We start from the raw sequence: 22,935 nt of genomic DNA, 5'->3' as shown, positions 1-22,935 counted from the left end.
CGGAGACGGCTGCCCCAAGGCTCTGCTCCTGCTGGTCACCGTGCTGATTCTGAGCGTGGGGTTTCCCTTCCCGTTCCTGGTACCTCACCAGCAATTTTTCTGCAATGTGATGTAGGTTGTGATTATTTGTGTCTGGTTTCTCCACCAATCCAAAAAATTGTTTTTGATCCTTTTATCTTCCAGAAATTCTTTGGCAGTACTGGTACAATTGTGGTATCCTTTCTGGGGTTATGGGTTATTGTTTTAAAAATATGTTTTCTGTCATTTCCATGGGGTTGGTTCAGGAAGGGATGAAAAACATGCATTTAGCCCATCTTCTTAATCTATTCCAACTCTTTTTTATACATAAATATGTGATTTTTCTTATTTTTCCCTTTGAAAGGATTTTATTATAAAAATATAAAAAATATGTAAAAGTAGAGAAAATAGTACAGTGAATCTCTATGAACCAAGGAACCAGATTCACTAATGAACAACTCATGCCCTGTCTGTTTCTCTCTACACACCACTCTCTCTGATCTCTGATCCATTCCCTGTCTGGGAATTATTTTGAAGCAAATCCTAGACATCGTATAATTTTATACGAAAGTCTTTCCCTGTGTATCTATAGCAGACAAGGCATCCCTTTTAAAACCTAACCACACTATCAACATTTCACCTACCAAAAAAAAAAAATCAATAATAATCCCGTGATATCAAATATTCAGTTTGTTTCACATTTTTCCAAGTGTTCTATAATTTTTTTTTAAGATTTTATTTATTTATTCGACAGAGATAGAGACAGCCAGCGAGAGAGGGAACACAAGCAGGGGGAGTGGCAGAGGAAGAAGCAGGCTCATAGCAGAGGAGCCTGATGTGGGGCTCGATCCCATAACACCGGGATCACGCCCTGAGCTGAAGGCAGACGCTTAACCGCTGAGCCACCCAGGCGCCCCTATAATTTTTTTTTAAAAGTTTGCTTGAATCAGATTCCAAACAAGGTCCAAAACATTGAGATTAATATGTAAAAGATTTTATTTATTTATTTATTTATTTGAGAGAGAGAGAGAGTGAAAGGGAGAAGCAGACCCCCACTGAGCAGAGAGCCTGATGTGGGACTTGATCCCAGGACCCTGAGATCATGACCTGAGCCAAAAGCAAACGCTTAACCAACTGAGCCACCCAGGTGCCCTAATTCTCATCTTTAAAGCACAGTTTATTTTTTCTTTTTAAAAGATTTAATTAATTAATTAATTTAGAGTGCGAGTGGGAGAAGGGGCAGAGGAGAGAGAGAATCTCGAGCAGACGCCACACGCTAAGCATGGAGCCTCAGGTTCCATTAAAAAGATAACAAAACACACTCATATTCATTCATGTGAGGGAATGAGATGTTAACAGGAAGTTTTGCTAATGAATAGCGTAGAGATTTAATCTCTCTCATTGCAGCACACATTCACCAGGCTCAGTGAACTCACCCTGGTAATTTCAGATCCTCTGTTCATATGGTTATAGGGAAAAAAAGTTACTTTGAGAAATAGATGCTTGAAGTTAAATAATTTAAAGAATAGCTCTGATATTTTGGGAAGTAGAATTTCACAACTTTCGTTACATTTTGCTTTAAAAGAAGTACCTTAAGTTTTTGTTGAAGGCGTTTTATTTCCATTTGCAGGGTCTTCGTAGAGGCTTGGGCTGCTAACGTCTTCCGGGTCTCAATGGCCAGCTGCCGATTAAAGGCTCTGTTGTTCAACCGCAGCTGTTTTTCCAAGCTCTGAAAACAGCAATATATTTCAACTATTCTGTAACCAATGTAGTATTGTTAAAAAAACAAAGAAACAAAAAAACCTTCCAATTGCAATGGAACTAATTGCATTTTTGAGAAATGTGAATTTTTAATACAATTTTAGTGCATGGTTGCTACAGGGGACATATATTAGAACTAAATATAACCACACGCACAAAAACAAACGCCAAAACACCCCAGATCCCAGCTCTAGAAAAGCAATATATTTTGAATCTCTGGAACTTGATAAAAGAAAAAAAATACAAACAACTTTTGAACATTTCTCAAAAATTAATGAATATAATCAATGCTATGCCTTAAAACCCAACCCAAGTGGCTGTGCCACCGCGGGGGCTGCTAATGTGGCATGTGCATGCAGGAGCTCTGTCAGGCCTCAGCCGCTGGAGGGCTGGCCAGCAGCAGGGCAGCCGTGCGGGCTGGAGTCTTGGCTCACTGACCCTGGAAGCTCCTGCAGGGACTCACCCCCCCCCGCCCCCCAAGGAGGAAAGAATTCTAAGACCAGGAGATCTCTGCCAGCCCTGCGGCCACCCGCACCCAGGGCTCACGGGGGTGCGGGCACCCCCTCTCCATCCTCTCCAGCATGAGAATTTTATCACAAACCTCTTTGGTCTGGACTTTGACAGAGGGTTGGCCAAAAGGCCCTTTCTTTCTTTTTTCCCCCGTTATAGTATTAATACTTTCTCATTAAAGAAAAGTGGGGTGATATGGTAAGCTAGAAGGATGAAATAACCACTAAAAATCCCAGTCCCCAAACTATTAACGTTAAAAAAATATGTTTTGGCTCATAAACGTTTACTCCAACCACCAAATGCCCGACAACCAACCAAAGTTTTCCTTATGACCAAGTACATCTGGTAAGAAAATAGTTCTTGAATTCTTTTTGGTTTTGGTTACAGATGTAAAACATGAACTACTTAACATGTCTATGTAAAAATATGTAGATGAGATAAAAATACATTTACTTTTCCCTGACGGACACGTGCTAAGATGGGTCCAATATCACCTGGAAAAAGTGAAATAATAGCCATTTGGTATATAAATTACATGACTGAAAATGAGGCTGCTTATCATTTTCTGCAGCTCACACACCCATCTTATGGGAGAAAATGCTCTTTGAAAATAGAGGAGGATTTTACCGAAGAGGAAATAACTGATAAAAGAAAGGGGATGAAATGAACTTGATATTTTCTTTTTATTTCAAATTCATAAAAAAATTGGCCTCTTACCATCATATAAGGCATTAAGCAGTCAATTGTTAAAATTTATGTTTGTCTATAGAGACCAAGAACTAACATGAAATCAGCAGAATTCTCAGTAGAATCAGGGTGTTCTCCCAGATCATCCCTTACAGTGCAGTCCCCGAGCCTTTGATGACCAAGCATCATTCAGGAAGATCAACGTGTTCATGGCAATGATTCTGGTTCCTTTCCCCTCTCTGTTCCCAGGAGCATCATCCCAGGAACACTTCTGTTGGGAACATCCCAACAATGTCTGTGCGGTGCTGAGAAGACAGCTGACCAGGGAATATGAGGAAAGGGGTGGGAGAGATGCGGGGGGCAGGTTTTTAAAAGGGAAGTAGGCTTTTCATAAACAGTTTGAAATAGAAGTCTAGAAGGTTTCACCCAACCCAACCTTTCCAGCACACGAACAGGCTGGGAGAATTGTCATTTCCAGATCAACAAGCCCAGCCACAGAATGAGCTCGCTAGACCGCAGAAGGACCATCTCCCTTTCCGCTGCCCCTGACCACCCCCCCAACCTTAGACAGCATCACTGGTGTGGCCTGTGAGCCAAGCAGCTGGCGATGCTTCACTGCACAGCGGCAAGCGTCATGCATGTGCACCTTCCTCCATGTTCGTTTTGGAACATTACAATTTCTAGGCCTCTGAAATACGGACCTGTATTTTTTTGTCATTTGCCTCCGTTTTTGTTGTAAGAACAGACAATCTTTGAGTAAGTTCCTCCCTCTCTGCAAGGTTTTTGTCTTCAGAAAGTTTCTGCAGCGCCTGCAAGGCGTCTTTAGTCCTCAGCAGCTCACTGTCAGCTCCTCGAAGTTTCCTGGACGCACTTCTTTCCTTTTCCTGGGATTTCCTAAGTAGCTGCCTCAAATGTTTGACTTCGTTCTGATGTTTTGCCATAATCTGAGGTAGATTATTTTGTGAGTTCTCATATTTCCCTATAGCTTTCAAGTGCTTAAACTGAAGGTGTTTCAAAAATTGGTTTTCTATGACTGTGGCTTCCAGTCTACGGTGGATATCACCGAGTTCGTTTTTTAGCTCTTTAATCTTATGAAGCCTTGCTGAGAGTAGGCGGTGAGTCATGGCATCTCTTCTTTGGGTAATCATTGTGTTTTGGGAATTTAAAAGTGGTGCATTCCTGCTGTGCTTTTTTTCAACTGAGATTTCCTTCTGGCCTGTGTAAGCAGATAATTCAGTTTGTTACTAGTCCTACACATATAGATACGCAGATATGCACGTTTGCGTTCCCCTCGCCCCCACCCCGCACACGTACACAGGCAAACTGGAAGGGGAAAGAACATGTCATGAGTAGCCACGCTCCAGGATAGGGATTGCGTATGCAGAATACGTCCTTCAAGGTCAGCAGTAGTCCATGTAACAGCTGAAGACTGTGAGTCATTTGTCCAAGGTTATACAACCACAAAGTCACATAGAATAGACTGAAAACCAGGTCTTCTTTGACTGGAAAATCTATACTTATTTCTATTATTAAAGCTACACTAAAAACCGTAATACGAGATAACATTTACTAAGGGCTTACCGTGTGTTAAGCATTGAACTAAATGCTTTATGTAGATCATCGCTATAATCCTTCCAATAATATGTTATGAGGCGGTTTGAGCGTCACCTTGCAGTCCAGCGTTATATATGAAGATCTCCTATATTCAAAAGTCCCCTAGAAAGCCATTGAACTGCTTAGAGGAAATATATGGATATTCCAACTCTGAGTAAATCCAACAGAGACCATTTTTCCTGTTACTTTGACTGGGCTCTAAAGGCAGTAGTTAGTTGGCTTATATTCAGAAGTCTGTTTTAAACAAAATGTATCTAAACTATATTACACCCAGCTTGTAAGCACCAAGCTTACATAACTGAATTGAGTGTGTCAAATGTATATGTCACATCACTGCGTTATTATCCCCTTTTACAGATGAGCAAACTGATGCTTCGTGAAGTCACTGACTGATGGGTGCACAGCCGGGAAGTGGGAGACAGAACCCAGGTCCCGTATGTATGTGCACTTGTGTGACATTTATGTCCACGTATGTGCACGCTGCACATGCGTGTGTTCATACTACTATATCTGCATTCTGAGAGAGACTGAAACTAGATTCTAGGATCTAAAAAAACATGGTCTTCATCCTGGAGAGAGAAAGCACTTAGTGGCCAATGTCACTGGAGTCCTAACCTTAAGCTATTGGCCCAAGTGTGGACACATCATCTGAGACTCGGCTTAACATGTTTGGTATAGGTGGTGGGAAAGGTGGTTCTGCCCGCGCTGGAAGTGAGCCAGCAGAAACTGAGGATGCTTTCGGGGTAAGGCATTTCAATCGTGACTACGACAGACTACGCAGGGGTGACAACGATCATCAATAATTGATGGACTGTCTTTACAACTATGCCTCCAGAGGTCTTTATTTTCCCACTGGGGACGATTTAGTAAGGGCTCTGGTTGGATATTTGGGTGCTTTGGAACAGGTTTTTGAGCACACTGAAAATCGGAAAGCAGAAGTCAAGTCTCTAGGACACCTACTAGAAGGCCAGGCACTTCAATGCCTTGGCGCTGGCTGGGGGAGCCCCAGACCCAGGCAGTGTGGATCGGGCTGGATTACAACAGGGGTGGGTGGGGGCTGTCATGTCCTACACCATGTCCAGCATGACTGAAGCCTGACTCCCAACTTATAATGTTTTACATCTCTTGGATGGTGTGACCTGGAGGAGAGAGGGATTTCCCTGGGACTAGAAGGATGAGGGATGGTGGGTTCTCTGTCCCTGTCTCGTGCTGTGCTCAAGTGATGGGAGGGCAGAGTCGGCGTGAGTGGGTGCCTGGCACTAATCCCTGTGGCCAGGGAGCACCTGGGCCAAGGCCCCAGGATGAGGTGTGCATACAGGGCGTGGGTACTTTGAAAACAGGAGGTGTCAGCCCCTTAGTGATCAATGTGCTTGGACAAGGAGCACATAAGTGATGAGAGTGAAGGACCAGAAGCCCTTCCCCAATGTTTTTGTCTGTGTAAGGTCACCCCCAAATATGCCTGAGATTGAATTTTTTGCCTACCCTAGTGGGTGTTTGGGGGAGGATGAACCAGACTTGTTTGCTTTAGAAGGTTGATATACCACTTGTGTTTGATATAGAATAAATTCATGCTATACACATTATGCATACTTATAGACTAATTAAGGTATGGAAAGTTGAAACAGGGTTTAGTCTTTAATGATTTTGTATCTCATTACACTAACCTACACATGTAAGAATGACAAAATTTACAATTTCTTTCTCTTTTTTGTTTTTTAGTTAATGTATAGTGTATTATTAATTTCAGGGGTAGAATTTAGTGATCATATAACATAGCATAGAACACCCAGTGCTCATTATATCACATGCCCTCCTTAATGCCCACCCCCCACTTACCCCATCCCCCTCCCTCCCTCCCCTCCATCAACCCTCAGTTTGTTTCCTGGAGTTCAGGGTCTCTTCCAATTTCTCATTTCATACAATGAGGCAGATTTGGCCTAATGACTGAACTACTCTTAATGAAGTGACCAAATTAATTTTGGTGTAACCAAAATTAATTGGCCCCAATTTAGGACCAGGTATCTTGCATAAAACTCAATAAACATTTGTAGAATAAATGAGGAAACAATTTTTAAAAGTTAGATTATCAGTCACTTAGAACCCAAAGTGCAGTTCCTGCAGAAACAGTTCTATAAATGCTAACTGCCTTTCATGCAGCCCCCCAGAAGTGCAGAATCAATATAAAATGTAGCATATAGAGCCACGATCCCCATCATAAAACCTTGGGGCCGGACTGCTTCTGAATCATCATTATTATTATTTGGTGCATGTACAGTATTTTCCACAGTACTCCCAGTAGGGTTGGGGACGACACACTTCAAAGAATATTTTTGTGAAATATAGGACTATTCACACTAAGTGAAATAAATAAAAATCAGTCTCATGTTAGTTCAAATCAGGTTTTTGTTGCCGAATCAGTTTAGGTGCCAAAGATATAGAAAATGTTTGATTTTCAGAGTTTTGTAAATTACAAATGTGGATAAGAAATTGTAACCTTGGAGCCTAATCACAACACGGGTTCCGTTGTGATACTCTCTTCCAAATGCCACAAAGAGACTTCTTTCGACAGAGTCCCACGTGAGAGGAAGGAACTGGACTTTTCATTTCCTACCCCGGTCCTTGCCTATGAGTATAAGGCTCCCACCTCTCTGGAAAAGGGGCTTTCTGCCTTTTGAGAATCTGGTAGGAGCTTATGGGTCCTTCTCCCTAGAAAAGTTCACAAATGCAAATAGACACAAAAAATGCAGATTTTCATGCAGCCCACAGACATAGGTCTTAGATTAAGAATCCCTACCTACAGCTCGGAGGAAGGGGACCTGAAGGTTCTAGATGACCCAGCAGTAGCACAGGGAGGCAGGGAGCGAGACGAGGGATATCACAAGGCTCCTTCAAGTTTGGACAGTTAGGAACGGATGGTGTTGTGCTCTTACAGTCCACGAGGGAATGACAGTAGTAACAGTTTTTGGAACCACCCCTATTTCAAAGGATGATCTTTGCCTCACCGGACTTGAAGCCCATCTTCCTGGGGTGCTGAAACGGGTTTTTACATGTCATTAGCAAGTCAAACCTTGGTTCTTCAGCTGAGATGAAAGACAAGAAGCCAGTGAGATCCAAGTATCTGTAACGAGGCCACCTCTTAACTAAAAACGGAACCGACCTCACTAGTGGGCTCCAGGAGGGTAAATCGGGCAAGAGGGCTAGGCTTCACATTTCAGCCTAACTTCCTGCCGCCTTGTCATGATTCTTAATTTCTCTATTTCCCAATTCCTTCTATAAAAGTTCACTTCTGCATACGCGTTTGAAATATGGGAGGACAAGAAAACGGGATGTGGACTCCTTCAAATTCTAGCGCATTAAATTAACAGTGTCATTAGAAACGGAAACTTGGTCTTGCTTGGGAAGTGTTGCTTCTTACCTTTAGATTGGGAGATTTTAGAAACGTACTTTTTCTTCTCATCCTTTTTTTCTTTTATCACAGGCTTCTCTAAATAATTTCTATTAAGAGTGGTTTCTGAACATTCAGNTTATTATTTTTTTCTTAATGAAGCATCAAACTTTACATCGGAATCTGGGGATGTACTGTATGGTGATTAACACAATATAATAAAATAAAATTAAAAAAAAAGAAGTGATTAACTAGTTCAATCAACTTCAATATCTTAACCTTTTTGTTTCCTTATTTGGAAAGAAATCTACATAAAAATACTTATTAGACATTCAGGGATATTTGAACATAGGCTNGGAACATTCAGAGAGAAAGTCTTCTGAGTAATCACAGCGAGAACTTAAACTTCTGCAGGAACACTGGGATCTGCTATAGTCAACACTCCTATCGGAGGCGAGCCAGGGACTGCCACCGGGACAGTCACCTGCGCCCAGGCTGCCCCCACACTCCGCGGCCTTCCTGCTGGGTCCTAATGCCACACCGGGGAGCTGCCTGGCTATGTCTGTTTCTGCTGGGCCAGCCAGAGACATAGTAAACAACCTGACAGAAGAAAAGTGTTTTTAGATTTACAGCTACTGACATTAAAATGAACTTACGCTTTATTATATTTAACTATAAATGGAGGACTAGGAAAGGGAGACAACACATTCCTTTGAAGTTATTTTCTGGAAAAACCTCAGTTTGGCTTTTTTGTTTTCTCCACATAATATATAAGACCCCTGAGACCAAACTTTGGTGAGATTATGCTCACAGGTAATGGAAGATAAAGTTCACATCAGAGAACAACAATGACAACAATTTATGAATTAGTGAATTACAACCTCGTGCTCTAAGAACGCTGACATTTTTTGCCTTGAAGAAAATGACAGGAGTGTAAGTGTGGGTGGCCGGTATGAAGTGCAACACTTAGGAAAGTCGTGTTTGTGGGGATGCACATACTTTTATTTATTAGCGATGAAATCACACTTTTGAGATTAAACATATAGTATAGAATACAACTAATCAATCTACGAGTTCTCCAGAGTTTGTATTCATTCTAAAATTAAGAGTAATAGTGGGTCCCAGGGATGTACTCTTGATTCATGATTATAAGGCTTTTTATATTTTATATTTTAATTTAAAAATTTGCATTCCTTTCTGTGCTTCATTTTGACTGTTATAATAACATGAATATGACTTCCCTAATTATATGCTACATGATGACAGAAGCAAGTCAGAAAAACATGTGATTTTTAAAAAAAATATTTTATTTATTTATTTGACAGAAAGAGACAGCCAGCGAGAGAGGGAACACAAGCAGGGGGAGTGGGAGAGGAAGAAGCAGACTCCCAGTGGAGGAGCCTGATGCGGGGATCGATCCCAGGACCCTAGGACCATGCTCTGAGCCGAAGGCAGACACCCAAGACTGAGCCACCCAGGCGCCCTGAAAAACATTCCGATTTGCATGGAAAAATCATCCAAGTGTTGGAAGGTTTTTGAAGACAACCCATCCAATGGAAAGTCCACATTTGTTTAATAAAGAGTTGACTGTATTTGCAGCTACACAAAGACTGAAATTTGTCTGTCTAATTAGACAAACTAGGTTTGTCTAATTATTACAAATTTATTCAATGTGAAAAAGCAAAATCTTACTTGGGAATTAAGCAACAATAAAGTAAAGCAGACTTCAAAGAGATGTGCTTAAAAACTAAAGATAAAATGAAATTTGGTGATGTGAACCTAATTTCTCATCAGGGACAAAAGATCCTGCATAGTCCAAAGTCCTTGTAACCGAAGTCCATGGCTGAATAACTTAATTTAATTAAGACCCAGACAGAGTCACTTTTATTTCGGGTTGATCTGATTCGAATTGAGCACGGCACAAGGTGATGTAAACATAGCAGTTCTTCGGGAATGTTTAGATCAGGAATGTTTTAGTTCAGTGAATTACTCCCCAAAGCAACTTTCACACATTGCTCCAGGGGTCCAGGTAGCTAAAATAACTCCTTGGCACTTTGCTCCTAGCACCCTGCTTAATTAACAGTCGGTGAAAAATAAGTTACTGTATTTTACTTCCACTTTATTTTTAAATTCTTGGTATAGAGCCTCGGCAGTAGTATTGAACTTGACTGAGCTGCGTAATCTGTGTGACAAACAAGGCTGGATGACAGTGTCTCTCACACAAACTCTCCCACACACGCCCCACAAGGTCCGCAATACTCCATCCTTCTTGTTTGATCGAAGGGTGCTGGGAGAGAGGACAGCCCACAGTTAAATGCACACTCCCCAAGAACACAAAAGTTAACTCTCAGAGGTACAGGAGTCCAGCTCCAAGACAGCTCAGGACAGCTACTACACACAGCTCCTCACATAGCCCGGATCCTCGGTAATTTAGAAAGCGGGATTCCAATGTATGCAAGCTTTTTTTCTTAAGTAATCTCTATGGCCAACTCGGGGCTCGAAGTCACAGCCCTGAGATTGAGAGTCACGTGAGAGTCGCGTGCCCCACTGACTGAGCCAGCCGGGCGCCCCTGTACGCAAACTTTGGATACTGTTGATAAGCCCTAGTTGTCTGAAGTGAGAATTTAAAATGGAAAGAATATGAAATCAAACACAAGCAGGCCCCCCACGTGGGCCCTCCGGAGCACTAACTCCAGGTACACGGCTGAGGGCTCTGCTCCCTACCGCCCGCTGCTCTGAGGACCTGTTAGGTCAGCGTGCTCACAGCAAAGGAGCTCATCTCCCACGGTCTTTACAAGGGTTATTTTCTATTCACTCAATACCCCCAATCCTTCGGTTTTATCAGGAAAGCAAAAGAGAAGTTAGCTGCCATCAGACCCTTCCGGCCGCGTGAAGGGGACAGGCTCAGACGGGTGAAGCAACTGTTCAGGTTTTCCCCCTTCAGAGTCAGGAATCTTTTCATTAAGGATCACAACAGCATACAGCATGCTGGTGGTAGCATCACAGATCGTAAGGCAAAGAATCGATCTTTCCAGACCCGTTCTGCCATGTAACAGTGGACAGACCCACAGGCAAAATCCTTACTTTTGAACCTTGGCAAGTGGATTAAGAAAAGACAGAGATGTTGGTGTATGAGATCCCAAAGGACCAAAAATGTTCCGCTGTGGCCCTCACAGGCTTGCCTGTCCTTGTCCCTGGGAAGGGTTCCTCCTCACCCCTTCTTGCTCATGACTTTAGCTCCTAATTTCCTCCCCTCCATTTTGATAAATCCACATCACTGTGAGAAGCTAATGGTTGTTAGTCTGTGAGAAGAATTTGTTTTTGACCAATTGTTCTTGGCTGACCTCTCCTGCAAAAGCCTCTATAAAAACTCCCACCTCCTTCCTCAGAACACTCCTTTGAGAAAGCCATCCCAGCATTGTAGGATACAGGCTTAACTCAAGAGTGTGTTTCACTTACAGTCACAAATTGTCCAACAGCTACAAGAGTGGGGGTGTGCCAGTCGAAGGGGACACTTTGAAGGCAGACCGACGTGGGTTTGAACCTGACTGTCCATTAGTTAGGTGGTCTTGGCCATCTATTCACTGTGAATAACAACGCTGCTTCCATGGGGTTATTATAGGGAGAAATGAGACAGTGTTTGTGAATACCTATCACGTAGTATGCAATCAACGAATACTGGTTCCCTCTTGGAAGAGTAATTCTAGGACAAAGGCCAGGACTCTCCAGGGCACTGACCGTGTCTTTATGTGAGGGAGGCAACCATGAGTCAGTCTCTTTCCCCATTGACTATTTTACTGGGAACAATTGCTTGACTAGTGCTACTTGACTGAAAACTCCCTGAATATAGAGACTGTCTTGTTGCTGTTGTAACTTCAGGCCTAGCGGACGGCCGCCACGCAACCAGTATTTGTAAACGCTTGAATCGTGATCACCACCATCACTGCCATATACTGTACGCCAAGCACAGAGGTAGGAGCTTACGTACAGTAGCTCGCTTCGTCATGACGACAGTCCTGCGGAATGGGCATTAGTAACCCTATTCTACAGACGAGCACACTGAGGCTCAGAAGTAACCCGTCCAAGGTCACAAAGCGAGTGTGGGAGAACTGAGTTTTGAATCCAGGTCTGTTGGCCTTGAAAATTCTTTTTCACTTAAACCATATACTTGACCCCAAATGGACATAATTTGACTCAACCTGTTTATCACTGCAACCTTAAAATGTTATGTCAAACCCTGTGATAAGCCTATGGGAAAAACTCACTATTCAGCTTTTCAAGTTTTACCTGTAGTCCTGAGTCCCAAATCTGAGACTATATTAGAAATTATCACTCATCCCTTAATCTTTCAGATTAATCAGTACAACTCACTTAGAATCTGACACGGCAGGAACAGGGAGATGATGAATATAAGGTTAGGGTGGAGGAGTGTTCTTTTCCATTCTGATGTGCTTATACTCTACTCCATCTACGTTAAAAAAATTTTTTTCCCTCTGAATCACATGTTCACATAGGGCTAAAATGAGCTTTGATTGCCCCATGTCTGAGATAGCAGAGAGCTAGCCATCCTGGTCTCTTTGTTTAACATTGACATTACAGGGAAAAAAAAAGGAAAAAATTATCTTGGAACTCCACCAGAGCCAAATAAGCCTTAATATCTATAAACCACCTCACTTTAAAAAAATTATTATTTTTTAAAAATTATGTTCAGTTAGCCATTGTATGGTACATCATTAGTTTTTGATGTAGTGAACAACGTCACTCTTCAAACAATTCTACCAGATGAAAATGAACCCTAATGGAAGGCTGGATAGGCTTAGCTGTAAAAAAAGAAGGTGCATCTGAAGGCATTATTGCCCTCCTCATACAGCTTTGCAAGAACCATAAGCCTCTGTTGATGGCTAAATTGTCCCATTGTATGCTGTCTCCTGTGGGTCTATTTTGCAAGGTCTCTATACTAGGCAGCAGTAATTGTAGCTCCTTTAAAATGCTTGGAAAAAATCACACATAATTAAAAACGTCCCAGTGAGAAGATGTGCATTAGCCAAATTGTCCATAATCTTTCCTGCTCACTAATTCATCTAATGCAACAGTTTCCATAGGATGGGGCAAAATGTGGTCTTACTATAAAGAAATGTTTTTGTGTACATGTGCATGTGTGTGTGTGGTGGGTGGATAGAAAATTCTTTATCGTCACCAATTATCTAGTGGATGTACTACTGTCAGCTTGTTTTTAATACATATATATAGTACATGGAATGAGGCACAGTCGCTCTACCGTTGGTCATTATTGTAACCTAATCTATTTCACTGGAAAAAACATAAGTAACTTCAGATTAATTTTTGGGTTCATTGATCTATCACTGTCTCGTAATTAAAAAGGCACAAATAGTTTATGTAGTAAAAGGGACTTTGCAGTGATCAGGTGAAGGGCCCTGAGGTGGGGAGATTCCCCATGTGGGCCTGATGTAAACACAAACTATAATTTCAATCCATATCATTAAGATGTTAATTGTTTTGGAATTTATTAAACTTAAAAGTTATCATAAATGCTTTACATAGTGCTATATTCTTTTGCGACAGTATGTTGACAACCTGGTGAGGCCAGGACATGACCTGGCTGGTCCAGGGGTTTACTAGAACTCATTAATGTCAGTGTTACTAACATCAGCTTTTAGGGAAACCTGACGTGCTTCTTTCTGCCGTAACAAACAAAGACAATTGTTCTTAGTATTAATAGCAGTCCTGGACAAAAACAGGTTGTAAGAAAAATGGGGCTCAGATAGTTTCATATTAAGCAGTTCAGTAACAAGGGTACCAACACTTTAATGAGTTTAGTAGGTGATTCACCGACATTTAAATGATAATTTTTAATGCATCCAACAGGTCAACGTATTTGCCTTACCGAGAGCATATATTTTAGAAGAAAACAAATTCCTAAGCCATTGGGATACATTTTTTTTTAAAAACCTCTTTTATTGAATATATAGAAATACAGTATGCAAATGACATATGATTACTGCACATATTTTAAGTGTCCGATTTGATCACTATAGACGTGTATATACTTGTGAGACGAACACCATCATCCAGAGAGTCGACACATCCATCGTCTCCAGAAGTTTCCCTGGACCCCTGGGTCGTTCCTCTGCCCTGAGGCTCCCTGCTCCCTACCCTCAGCCCAGACAACCACTGGCTGTATTTTGTCACCAAACGTTTGTATTTTCTGCAGTTTTATACAATGGGATCATACACTTTGTATTGGGTTTGGCTTCTTTAACTCAGCATCATTATTTTGAGATTCATCCAAGTTACTTGGTGTATCAAGAGTTCATTCTTTTTTTAAATTGCTGAGTACTATCCAGTTGTCTGACGTCTACCACAATTTGTTTGCTCATTCACCTGCTGACGGACTTTCTGCTCTTGTTTGCCTATTACAGATAAAATTGCTATGAACATTGATACATAAGTCTTACATATGGACATAGGATTTCTTTCCTTTGGGGTGAATACCCTGGAGCGGAATGGCTGGAGCATATGGTAAATATATGTTGAAGTTCTTAAGAAACTGCCAAACGGTTTTCCAATGTGGCCGTACCATTTTGCATTGCCATCAGCAGTGTATAAGAGTTCCCGCTGCTCCATATCCCTGCTGACGCTTGATGTGGTCACTCTTTTTAAAAACCTAGTAGGTCTGTTTAGTGATGTCCCGTGTGGCTTTCATTTGCATTTCCTAAATGACCAATGATATTGCACATCTTTTCATGTGCATATTTGCCATCCTTCTTTTTCTTTTTTCAGGATTGGATGGAATATCTGTTCAAATCTTTTGTCTGTTTTTAAATTGGGTGTTTGTTTTCTTATGGTTGACTTTTCAGAGCTCTTTTATACTCTGGACATTAAGTCCTTTATTAGATAGACGTTTGCAAAGATTTTCTCCCAATCTGTGGCTTGTGTTTTCATTCCCTTAAAAGTTTCTGCAGATGTTTTTAATTTTGATGAAACCCAATTACCAATTTGTTCTTTTAAGAATGATCCTGCTGGTGTTGCAGCTAAGAATTTTTACATAACCTGAGACCACAGAGATTTTCTCCCAGAAATTTTATAGTTTTGTTTTACTTTGACCCATCTCGAGTTAATTATTATGGATCAGAAATTGATCAAAATTAATTTTTTTGTATAAGGATATCAATTGTTCCAGCACCATTTCTTGAAACCCAACGCTTTCCACTGAACTGCGTCTGCATCTTTATAACCGAGCTGCCCGTATGCGGGTGCATCTCTGTGCTCTCTCTTCTGCTCTGCTCATCTAGTCCTCTACCTTTACACGGGTACCACACGCTTTGGTTACTGTAGCTTTATAATGAACCTTGAAATGCGATAGTCCTCCAACTCTGTTCTTTCTTTCCCAAGTTGTTTGGCTATTCTATTCAGGTCCTCTGAGTTGCCATGGGAATGTTAGAATCAGCTTGTCAATTCTTTCAAAAAGTCTAGTGGGATTGCCACTGGGATCATGTTGAGTCCATAGATAAATTCACAGAGAACAGACACCTTGACAAAATTGAGCCTTCCACCCATGGATAAGGCACACTTCTGGCTCATTAGGCCATCTTTACTTAATCTCAGCAACATTTTGTTGTTTTTGGTGCACAGATCTCTTACATCTTTTTTTCAGATTTATCCCTAAGAATTTCATATTTTTGATGATAACTGCTATTATCAGATATTTTTTCAGATTTATCCCTAAGAATTTCATATTTTTGATGATAACTGCTATTATACTGGTAAAAGGTATTACCTTTTAATTTCAATTTCCAATTGTTTGCTGCTGGTATATAGAAATACAGTTGATATTTGCATATCGATATTGCATCGTGTAACCTTGTTTATTGGTTCTAGTAGTTTTTGGTAGATTCTATCACAGATAATGATGTCATCTGTAAATAAAGAGAGTTGAATTCTCCTTTCTTAACATGGACCCTTTCATTTCTTTTCCTTGCCTGATTGGTTGGCCAGAATCTCCAGGACAATGTTGAATACAAGTGTTGGTAGGAGTTGATGTCCTTGTCTTGTTTTGGATTTGAGAAGGAAAGCGTCCAGTCTTTCACCATTAAGTATGATGATACTGTAGGTTTTTCCTTCTATTTGTTATTTATCTAGGGAAGTAGGGCAAATCTTGAGGGAAAAGTGGGAAGAGAGAAGTTATCTAGAGAGAGAGAATAGATAAAGGGGGGAAGCAGAGAGAGTTAGGAAATGAGAGAAGTCCATTTGGGGCTCCTGCTGAAAGCCTAGGGAATATCCACCTGGAAAACACTTTTCCCACCCAGGCTCAGGCAGTGGACATCTGCCTTGTATAGTACAAGCAGGAACTATATGCTAGAACAAAGAAGTTATGCTTTAATTTCCCCAACCAGTTCTATTCCTGAGTCCTTCTCTAAGAACCACTTCAAGCTCCCTTAGATTCAGTCGGTACTGTATTGGTTTTAGGAAAGGGCGGTCCGGCACTATCTGGAAGACTATAAGGCCTCTTCACTGGTTATCAAAGGGCACAGGCAGCACCCTTCCTGTTGTCTGCTGAATGGTAATGATCACCTAACTGCGGACATTCATTCAGCCGCGAAACTATCAGGTGATTCCTCCACATTGTCACTTTTCCGACCCTAGAGAGTACTGGAGCATTCCAGTACCTCCAGTGATGAAGAAGGGGGTCAGCACATACGTTTCTGAGGCTGTCTTTGGAATGTACTCAGTGTGGATGGTAGCTTCTAAGATGGCTCCCACTGATTCCCACTTCCTGGTGTAATCCCTTCCCCTTGAGTGTGACTCAGATGTCATTTTCTTTCTTTCTTTCTTCTTTAAGGTTTTATTTATTTGAGAAAGAGAGAGAGAGAGAGCGTGCGCACTAGCAGGAGGAGGGGCAGAGGAAGAAGCAGACTCCCTGCTGAGCAGGGAGCCCGAGGTGGGGCTCGATCCCAGGACCCTGGGATCATGACCTGAGCTGAAGGCAGATGCTCAAACAACTGAGCCACTGAGGCGCCCCTAGATGTCACTTTCAAGATGAGGTAACTAAAAGGCTCTGACTTCTATCTTAATCACTCTCTCTTTTTCTCTCATTTGCTTACATTGATGGAAGCCAACTGCCATGTTGTAAGCAGACCCATGGAGAACCACATATGGCAAGAGACTGAGGCCTCAAGTTAACAGCTAGTGAGGAACTGAGGCCCTCAGTAGACTAGGCTGTGAAAACAGAACCCTACCACCAACCACTTGAGTGAGTTTGGAAGCTTGGAACTCCTCCCCTGCACCCCCCCACCCCCATGAGTGTGGGAATTACGGCAGCCCAAACTGACAGGTTGACTGCAGCTTTAAGAGACATCCTGAGCCAAATAACCCAGCTGTGCCCAGATTCCTGACTCACAGGATAATAAACGTTTGTTGTTTTTCCAGCCAGTGAGTGTTCATTTGAAAACTGGAGAGAGACTTACAGAACAGAAAACTTCTGTGTGAATCTACCATAGGAGGTTACAAAATCAACAGTGATCTTGTAGAACATGGGAGAACAGGATTTTATGCTTAACAAATCAGTATACTTAGGTTAACAGATGCTTTCTAGAATGTTTACTTAATTTTGAAAAAAATGTATATAATAACATATATTCTCTATCTCTAATCCATTAATTTTAATCAAATCATGATCTTATCAAAATAGTTTTTGGAGTGGTGGCCAACCACACTATTGTTTAAAGCTGTTAAGTTTTTGGGTCATTTGTTACACAGGCATAAATAATGAATACACTCAGATATATTTTCTCAGGCTGGTTCAGTTACCAAAAGAATTACTTGACCTTAAAATAAATGATACCACTAAAGAGACAGAACATTCTTAGAATTTTGGAAGTCCCAGGACCCCAGAACTATTCTACAATTTCTATCTATAGGACCCGAATATGGGTCTGTTTTGGTTCACCTGTGATAATTCCATTCTTTTTCATGACACTGATGTCTGAGAGACATCATGGACAATGTAAAATAAAGTGCAATTTTTGTTATTACTAGTCAGCAATGAGATGTACTGTGAATGCATGTATCAAGCAGCTCTCTGGAATACGCAGTCTGTCAAACATCAGTTTTCTCACTCCTCTGTTAATATGGGGTCGATGACTAGTATCAGGTCTATAAATACACTTTTAAGTTGACGAAACTGTTTTCGAGTGTCTTTGTATTAATATAACTAGGCAATACCTCATGTTATCAATTAAAAATGTATGCAGGCTCCACATATATGGATTTTTGATTATGTGGAGCATTATTGAAAAATCTAGATCTTAGGCCAAGCGTCTAATGTTCTTAACTGATTAACTAACTGATTAAAATGTTCAGTCAAAGAACATTTATTTAGTACCTACCAGGCACTGGGGTTATGAGGAAGGCAAACTTCTGCCTTCAAGGATTTAAAAATAAGTAGTTAGTAACTAAGTTATTAATCTTACTACAGAGCAAGCTGACTAGTTTTTGTTGTACCAGTCTATGGTGGTGTAGAGTTCAGATTTTGGCAACATTTATATTTTGAACACTGACTAGTGTTTATAGTATAAAAGTGCCTGTTTGATTGCCCTCGAAGCATAATTGCATTGTTTCTATTGTAATAAGGTTTACAGTGGTTTCTTTGTTGTGATGACTCAGGAATAAAACCCACAATTAAAAACACTGTTTAAATGGAAAAAATGCAATGCTGTTGATGATATGCTTTTCTGGAATGCACCACGAAAAGGGATGGCTGCCTAGAAGAACAATAAATTTGTATATCATGTTCGTTTAATTATAGAATTAGAAAGAAGAATGTTTAAGATCAAGATATACATTTGAACCATTCTGAAACTACACTTTTGTGCAGTTGTCATCAATTCTGCTTTCGTGCAAAAGCAGACAAAAAAAAATACACTAAAATGTTTTAAAATGAATTAACGCGTACCTGCTGTCCTTTAGCAAACGTTCCTAAGTTGTGTGACGATCAACTATATGTTCTGAGCGGAGGGCTTTTCACACTGCAGTATTTATGAGGTTTCCAGGGCAGTATTTTTTGACATGTTTTGATCTCTTTTTAAGGAAAGAATATATTTCAAAAAAACCTAGAATATTACAAAAGGAAAATGTCAAGATCTCACAAATAAACATTTACACAGAAGAGTAAGTTAAAAATTTTGAATCAGTATTAACTTACATGTACTCATGTTTTTATGGATTGCTGTATATTTCCACACTTGCTGCTTCCTTTCCCACTTTATTTTTCCCTATAGCACAGCTCATTATCTGATACAACACATATTATACTTACTTACTTATCTGCGGCCTGACTGCCCCACTGAATCGTGTGCTTCACAACTGCTGTGTTTGGACTGTTTTGTCTACTGCTACATCCTCAGCGCCCAGAAGAGTTCCCAGGAAATAATAAGCGTTCAATAGATATTGATTAAATAAATTAATGGTCAGGGTGCTTCTATGCTTCCTTAATTCCTGTCTCCATATCTATTACTCCTCACAAAAGTTTTCATGACTCCTGACCCAACTTAAGATGCCCTAAGTACCCTAAATGAATGCTTTCCCAACACAATAAACAAATACACGTCTCACACTTAAAAGCTAGCCTCCTGGGGCGCCTGGGTGGCACAGCGGTTAAGCTTCTGCCTTCGGCTCAGGGCGTGATCCCGGCGTTCCGGTATCGAGCCCCACGTCAGGCTCCTCTGCTATGAGCCTGCTTCTTCCTCCCACTCCCCCTGCTTGTGTTCCCTCTCTCACTGACTGTCTCTATCTCTGTCAAATAAATCAATAAAATCTTTAAAAAAAAAAAAAAAGCTAGCCTCCTGCTTAATAGTGAAACATTAACTGACATTGCTGCAAGGATTAAGGTAAGGATGCCCACTATCACTTCGGTTAATGAATACTGTTTTGGAGGCGGTAGCCAAAGAAATTATATGTGAGAAAGAAATAAGAGGTATAAACATTTGGAAAGAAAAGGCAAATTATCATGTGCAGATGGCATGATTGTACACTTACAAAACCCTATAAAACACTATAACATAAAGCACATCAATAAAAATTAACAGTTTTATAGTTACCAAATGGATATAAAAATCAATCAATCAATCTTTTCTGTATGCAAATGAAAATGACTTAGAAAATAGATAAAAATATTCCACTCTGTATCAGCTAAGAATTTGAAAACATCTGATACAGGTTTAATACAAATAATATACAGAAAATTTTAAAGAAGATTTATGTAAGTGGACAGACGTATGGTGTTCTTATATAAGGACCTGGATGATAAAGTTGTAAATTTCCCCTATTCTAATCTACATAATCAAAATCGTCCTAATAAAATTCCAAGAATAATTTTTTTGAAATTTGACAAAGTGACACTAAATTCTTTTTTTTTTTTTTAAAGATTTTATTTATTTATTCGACAGAGATAGAGACAGCCAGCGAGAGAGGGAACACAAGCAGGGGGAGTGGGAGAGGAAGAAGCAGGCTCATAGCAGAAGAGCCTGATGTGGGGCTCGATCCCATAACGTCAGGATCAAGCCCTGAGCCGAAGGCAGACGCTTAACCGCTGTGCCACCCAGGCGCCCCGTGACACTAAATTCTTATGGAAAAATAAATATGGGAGAGCCAAAAGAATTCTGAACAAGAATGACAGGGAGGGATGACCTCTGTCAGACACAGATAAAAGGCTACAGGCAGGGGCGCCTGAGTGGTTCAGTCGTTAAGCATCTGCCTTCAGCTCAGGTCATGATCCCAGCGTTCTGGAATCGAGCCCCACATCAGGCTCCCTGTTCAGTGGGAAGCCTGCTTCTCCCACTCCCCCTGCTTGTGTTCCCTCTCTCTGTCAAATAAATAAACAAAATCTTAAAAAAAAAAAAAAAGGCGGCAACAGGCAATAAAACAGCCTGATTCCAGTGCTTGAAGAGACAGAGCCACGTACCGGAATAGAGTTCAGAGACAGAAGCACATACGTAGTGAATTCCAGTGTAAGAGAAAGGTGGAGAAAAGCGGACATTTAATAAATGATGGGAGGGTAGATGGGCTAGACATCTGGAAACCAAACCAAAAGCAAATCCTTATTGCATTCCTTACACTAAAGGAAGTATCAGATGGAGTAGAAATGTAAATGCTGGAAACAAAGAAACCACCAAAGGATATAATAAAAACAGCTGCACAAAAACTTAAAGCTTCTGTACAACCAAAAAAAAAAATCACAAAGTTGAAAGGTACATAGAAAATACGAAAACTACTTTCAAGACATATGACAAAGAGCTAATTTCCTTAATTTACAAAGAAGTGTAATAATAATGCATTAGTAAAATGGGCAAAGTATATGAACACTTTACAGAACAAGCACAATGCAGAAACACAGACAACCAAGGATATATAAAGAGATGTCCAATTAGGGGCACCTGGGTGGCTCAGTTGGTTTAGTGTCGCCTTTGGCTCGGGTCGTGATCCCAGGGTCCTGGGATTGAGCCCCGCATCAGGCTCCCTGTTTGGCGGGGAGCCTGTGTCTCCCTCTGCACCTTCCCCTGCTCATGCTCTCTCTCTCCCAAATAACAAATAAAATCTTAAAAAAAGATGTTCAATTAATTAATAAAATCCAACGACAACTATTAGAGTCCAGTTTAATCCATCAGTATGGCAAAAAATTAAAGGATTGGATAATGTATCATTATAACTATGATCAATAATAATACTGCTAATGCATAGTGTAAAACATAAAAGAATGAAATACATCTCTGCATGTATGGATATGTAAAAAACCCTAAGAGATGTTCATTTTCTTTTCTTTTTAGAGCATGGGAGGAGGGGCAAAGGGAGAGGGAGAACCTCAAGCAGACTCCATGCTGAAGAAGAGTTCAACATGGGGCTTGATCCCAGGACCCTGAGATCACGCCATGAGCCGAAACCAAGAGTTGGACACTTAACCAACTGCAACACCCAGGTGCCCTGAGATGGTCATTTTCTAATCAATATCTGAAGGTTACTCATCACCTGCCATAGTGAAAGGAGTTAAAATCCCATTTTTAAGATATAAGACTTGCATTTGGTACCGTGTAGGCTGAATAAGGCACCCAGGCCACCCCAAGGATGTCCTAATCCCCAGAACCCATGAATCCCTAGACCCTGTGGCCAGAACGTCTTTGTAGAGTAAAAGGGACTTTGCAGTGATCAGGTGAAGGTCTATGAGGTGGGGAGATTCCCCATGTGGGCCTGATGTAAACCCAAGGACCTGTGGAGGGTGGGGACCCCGGAAGAGCTGGTCAGAAGACGCAGTGTGATGCAGGAAGCAGAGTCAGAACAAGACGCTTTGCTGCTGGCTTTGAAGATGGAGGAAGGGGTCACAGGCCACATACGGGCTTCTCTAGAAGCTGGAAAAGGCCAGGGAATGGATTCTCTCCTGGGGCCTCCGGAAGGAACCAGCCCTGCTGACACCTTCATTTTACTCATTTCAGACTCTGATACCCAGAACTGTAAGGGAGTAGATTTGTGTTGTTTTAAGCCACTGAGTTTGTGTTTGTTATAGCAGACAAGGGAGACATACAGATTACCTGGAAAAACATCAGGAATCAAAATGAGACTAAGACAAGGCTATTAGAATATAAATCAAATGCACTATCACAAATTGCAAAAAGTCAAAGAGGAGGGGGAGTTCAAATGCTGTGGAAGAAGTAACTTATGCTCCCAGAAACCATCTTGCCTAAGCTCACCTGGGCTATATCTACGAGAAACATGACCAACTCTGTGGAGTTGGTGGGACTGCTGGCTTTGGAAAAACTAACTGGAGAAGACAGTGGACTCTCACCAGCATTCAGGATGGACAATTTGAAAAAGCAAGAAGGCTGACCCTTGTGCAGAGGCTTTGGTGCAGGCGTGCCTGGAGGCTGAGAAAGCAGGGTGGGGGCAGGGGGTGG

At 41.1% G+C, this 22,935-nt stretch overlaps 1 protein-coding gene across 1 annotated transcript in view; it reads right to left on the bottom strand.

Moving 5' to 3' along the window:
• The window catches only part of LCA5L (lebercilin LCA5 like), a 35,317-nt gene that overhangs the window by 12,079 nt on the left and 303 nt on the right, over positions 1-22,935 (bottom strand). Inside the window, exons 2-6 of the mRNA XM_034655541.1 lie at positions 18,948-19,104; positions 8,345-8,575; positions 8,006-8,115; positions 3,678-4,192; positions 1,610-1,747 (exon numbers count right to left, since the gene is read on the bottom strand). Of these exons, the coding sequence (XP_034511432.1) occupies positions 1,610-1,747; positions 3,678-4,192; positions 8,006-8,115; positions 8,345-8,565 (984 nt within the window). The 5' untranslated portion in view covers positions 8,566-8,575; positions 18,948-19,104. The remainder of the gene's footprint in view (positions 1-1,609; positions 1,748-3,677; positions 4,193-8,005; positions 8,116-8,344; positions 8,576-18,947; positions 19,105-22,935) is intronic.

The sequence above is a fragment of the Ailuropoda melanoleuca genome, chromosome 1, assembly GCF_002007445.2.
Source record: "Ailuropoda melanoleuca isolate Jingjing chromosome 1, ASM200744v2, whole genome shotgun sequence".
Lineage (NCBI taxonomy): Eukaryota > Metazoa > Chordata > Mammalia > Carnivora > Ursidae > Ailuropoda > Ailuropoda melanoleuca.
Note: the sequence above shows the minus strand (reverse complement) of the source record. Positions and strands in the feature narration are given on the sequence as shown.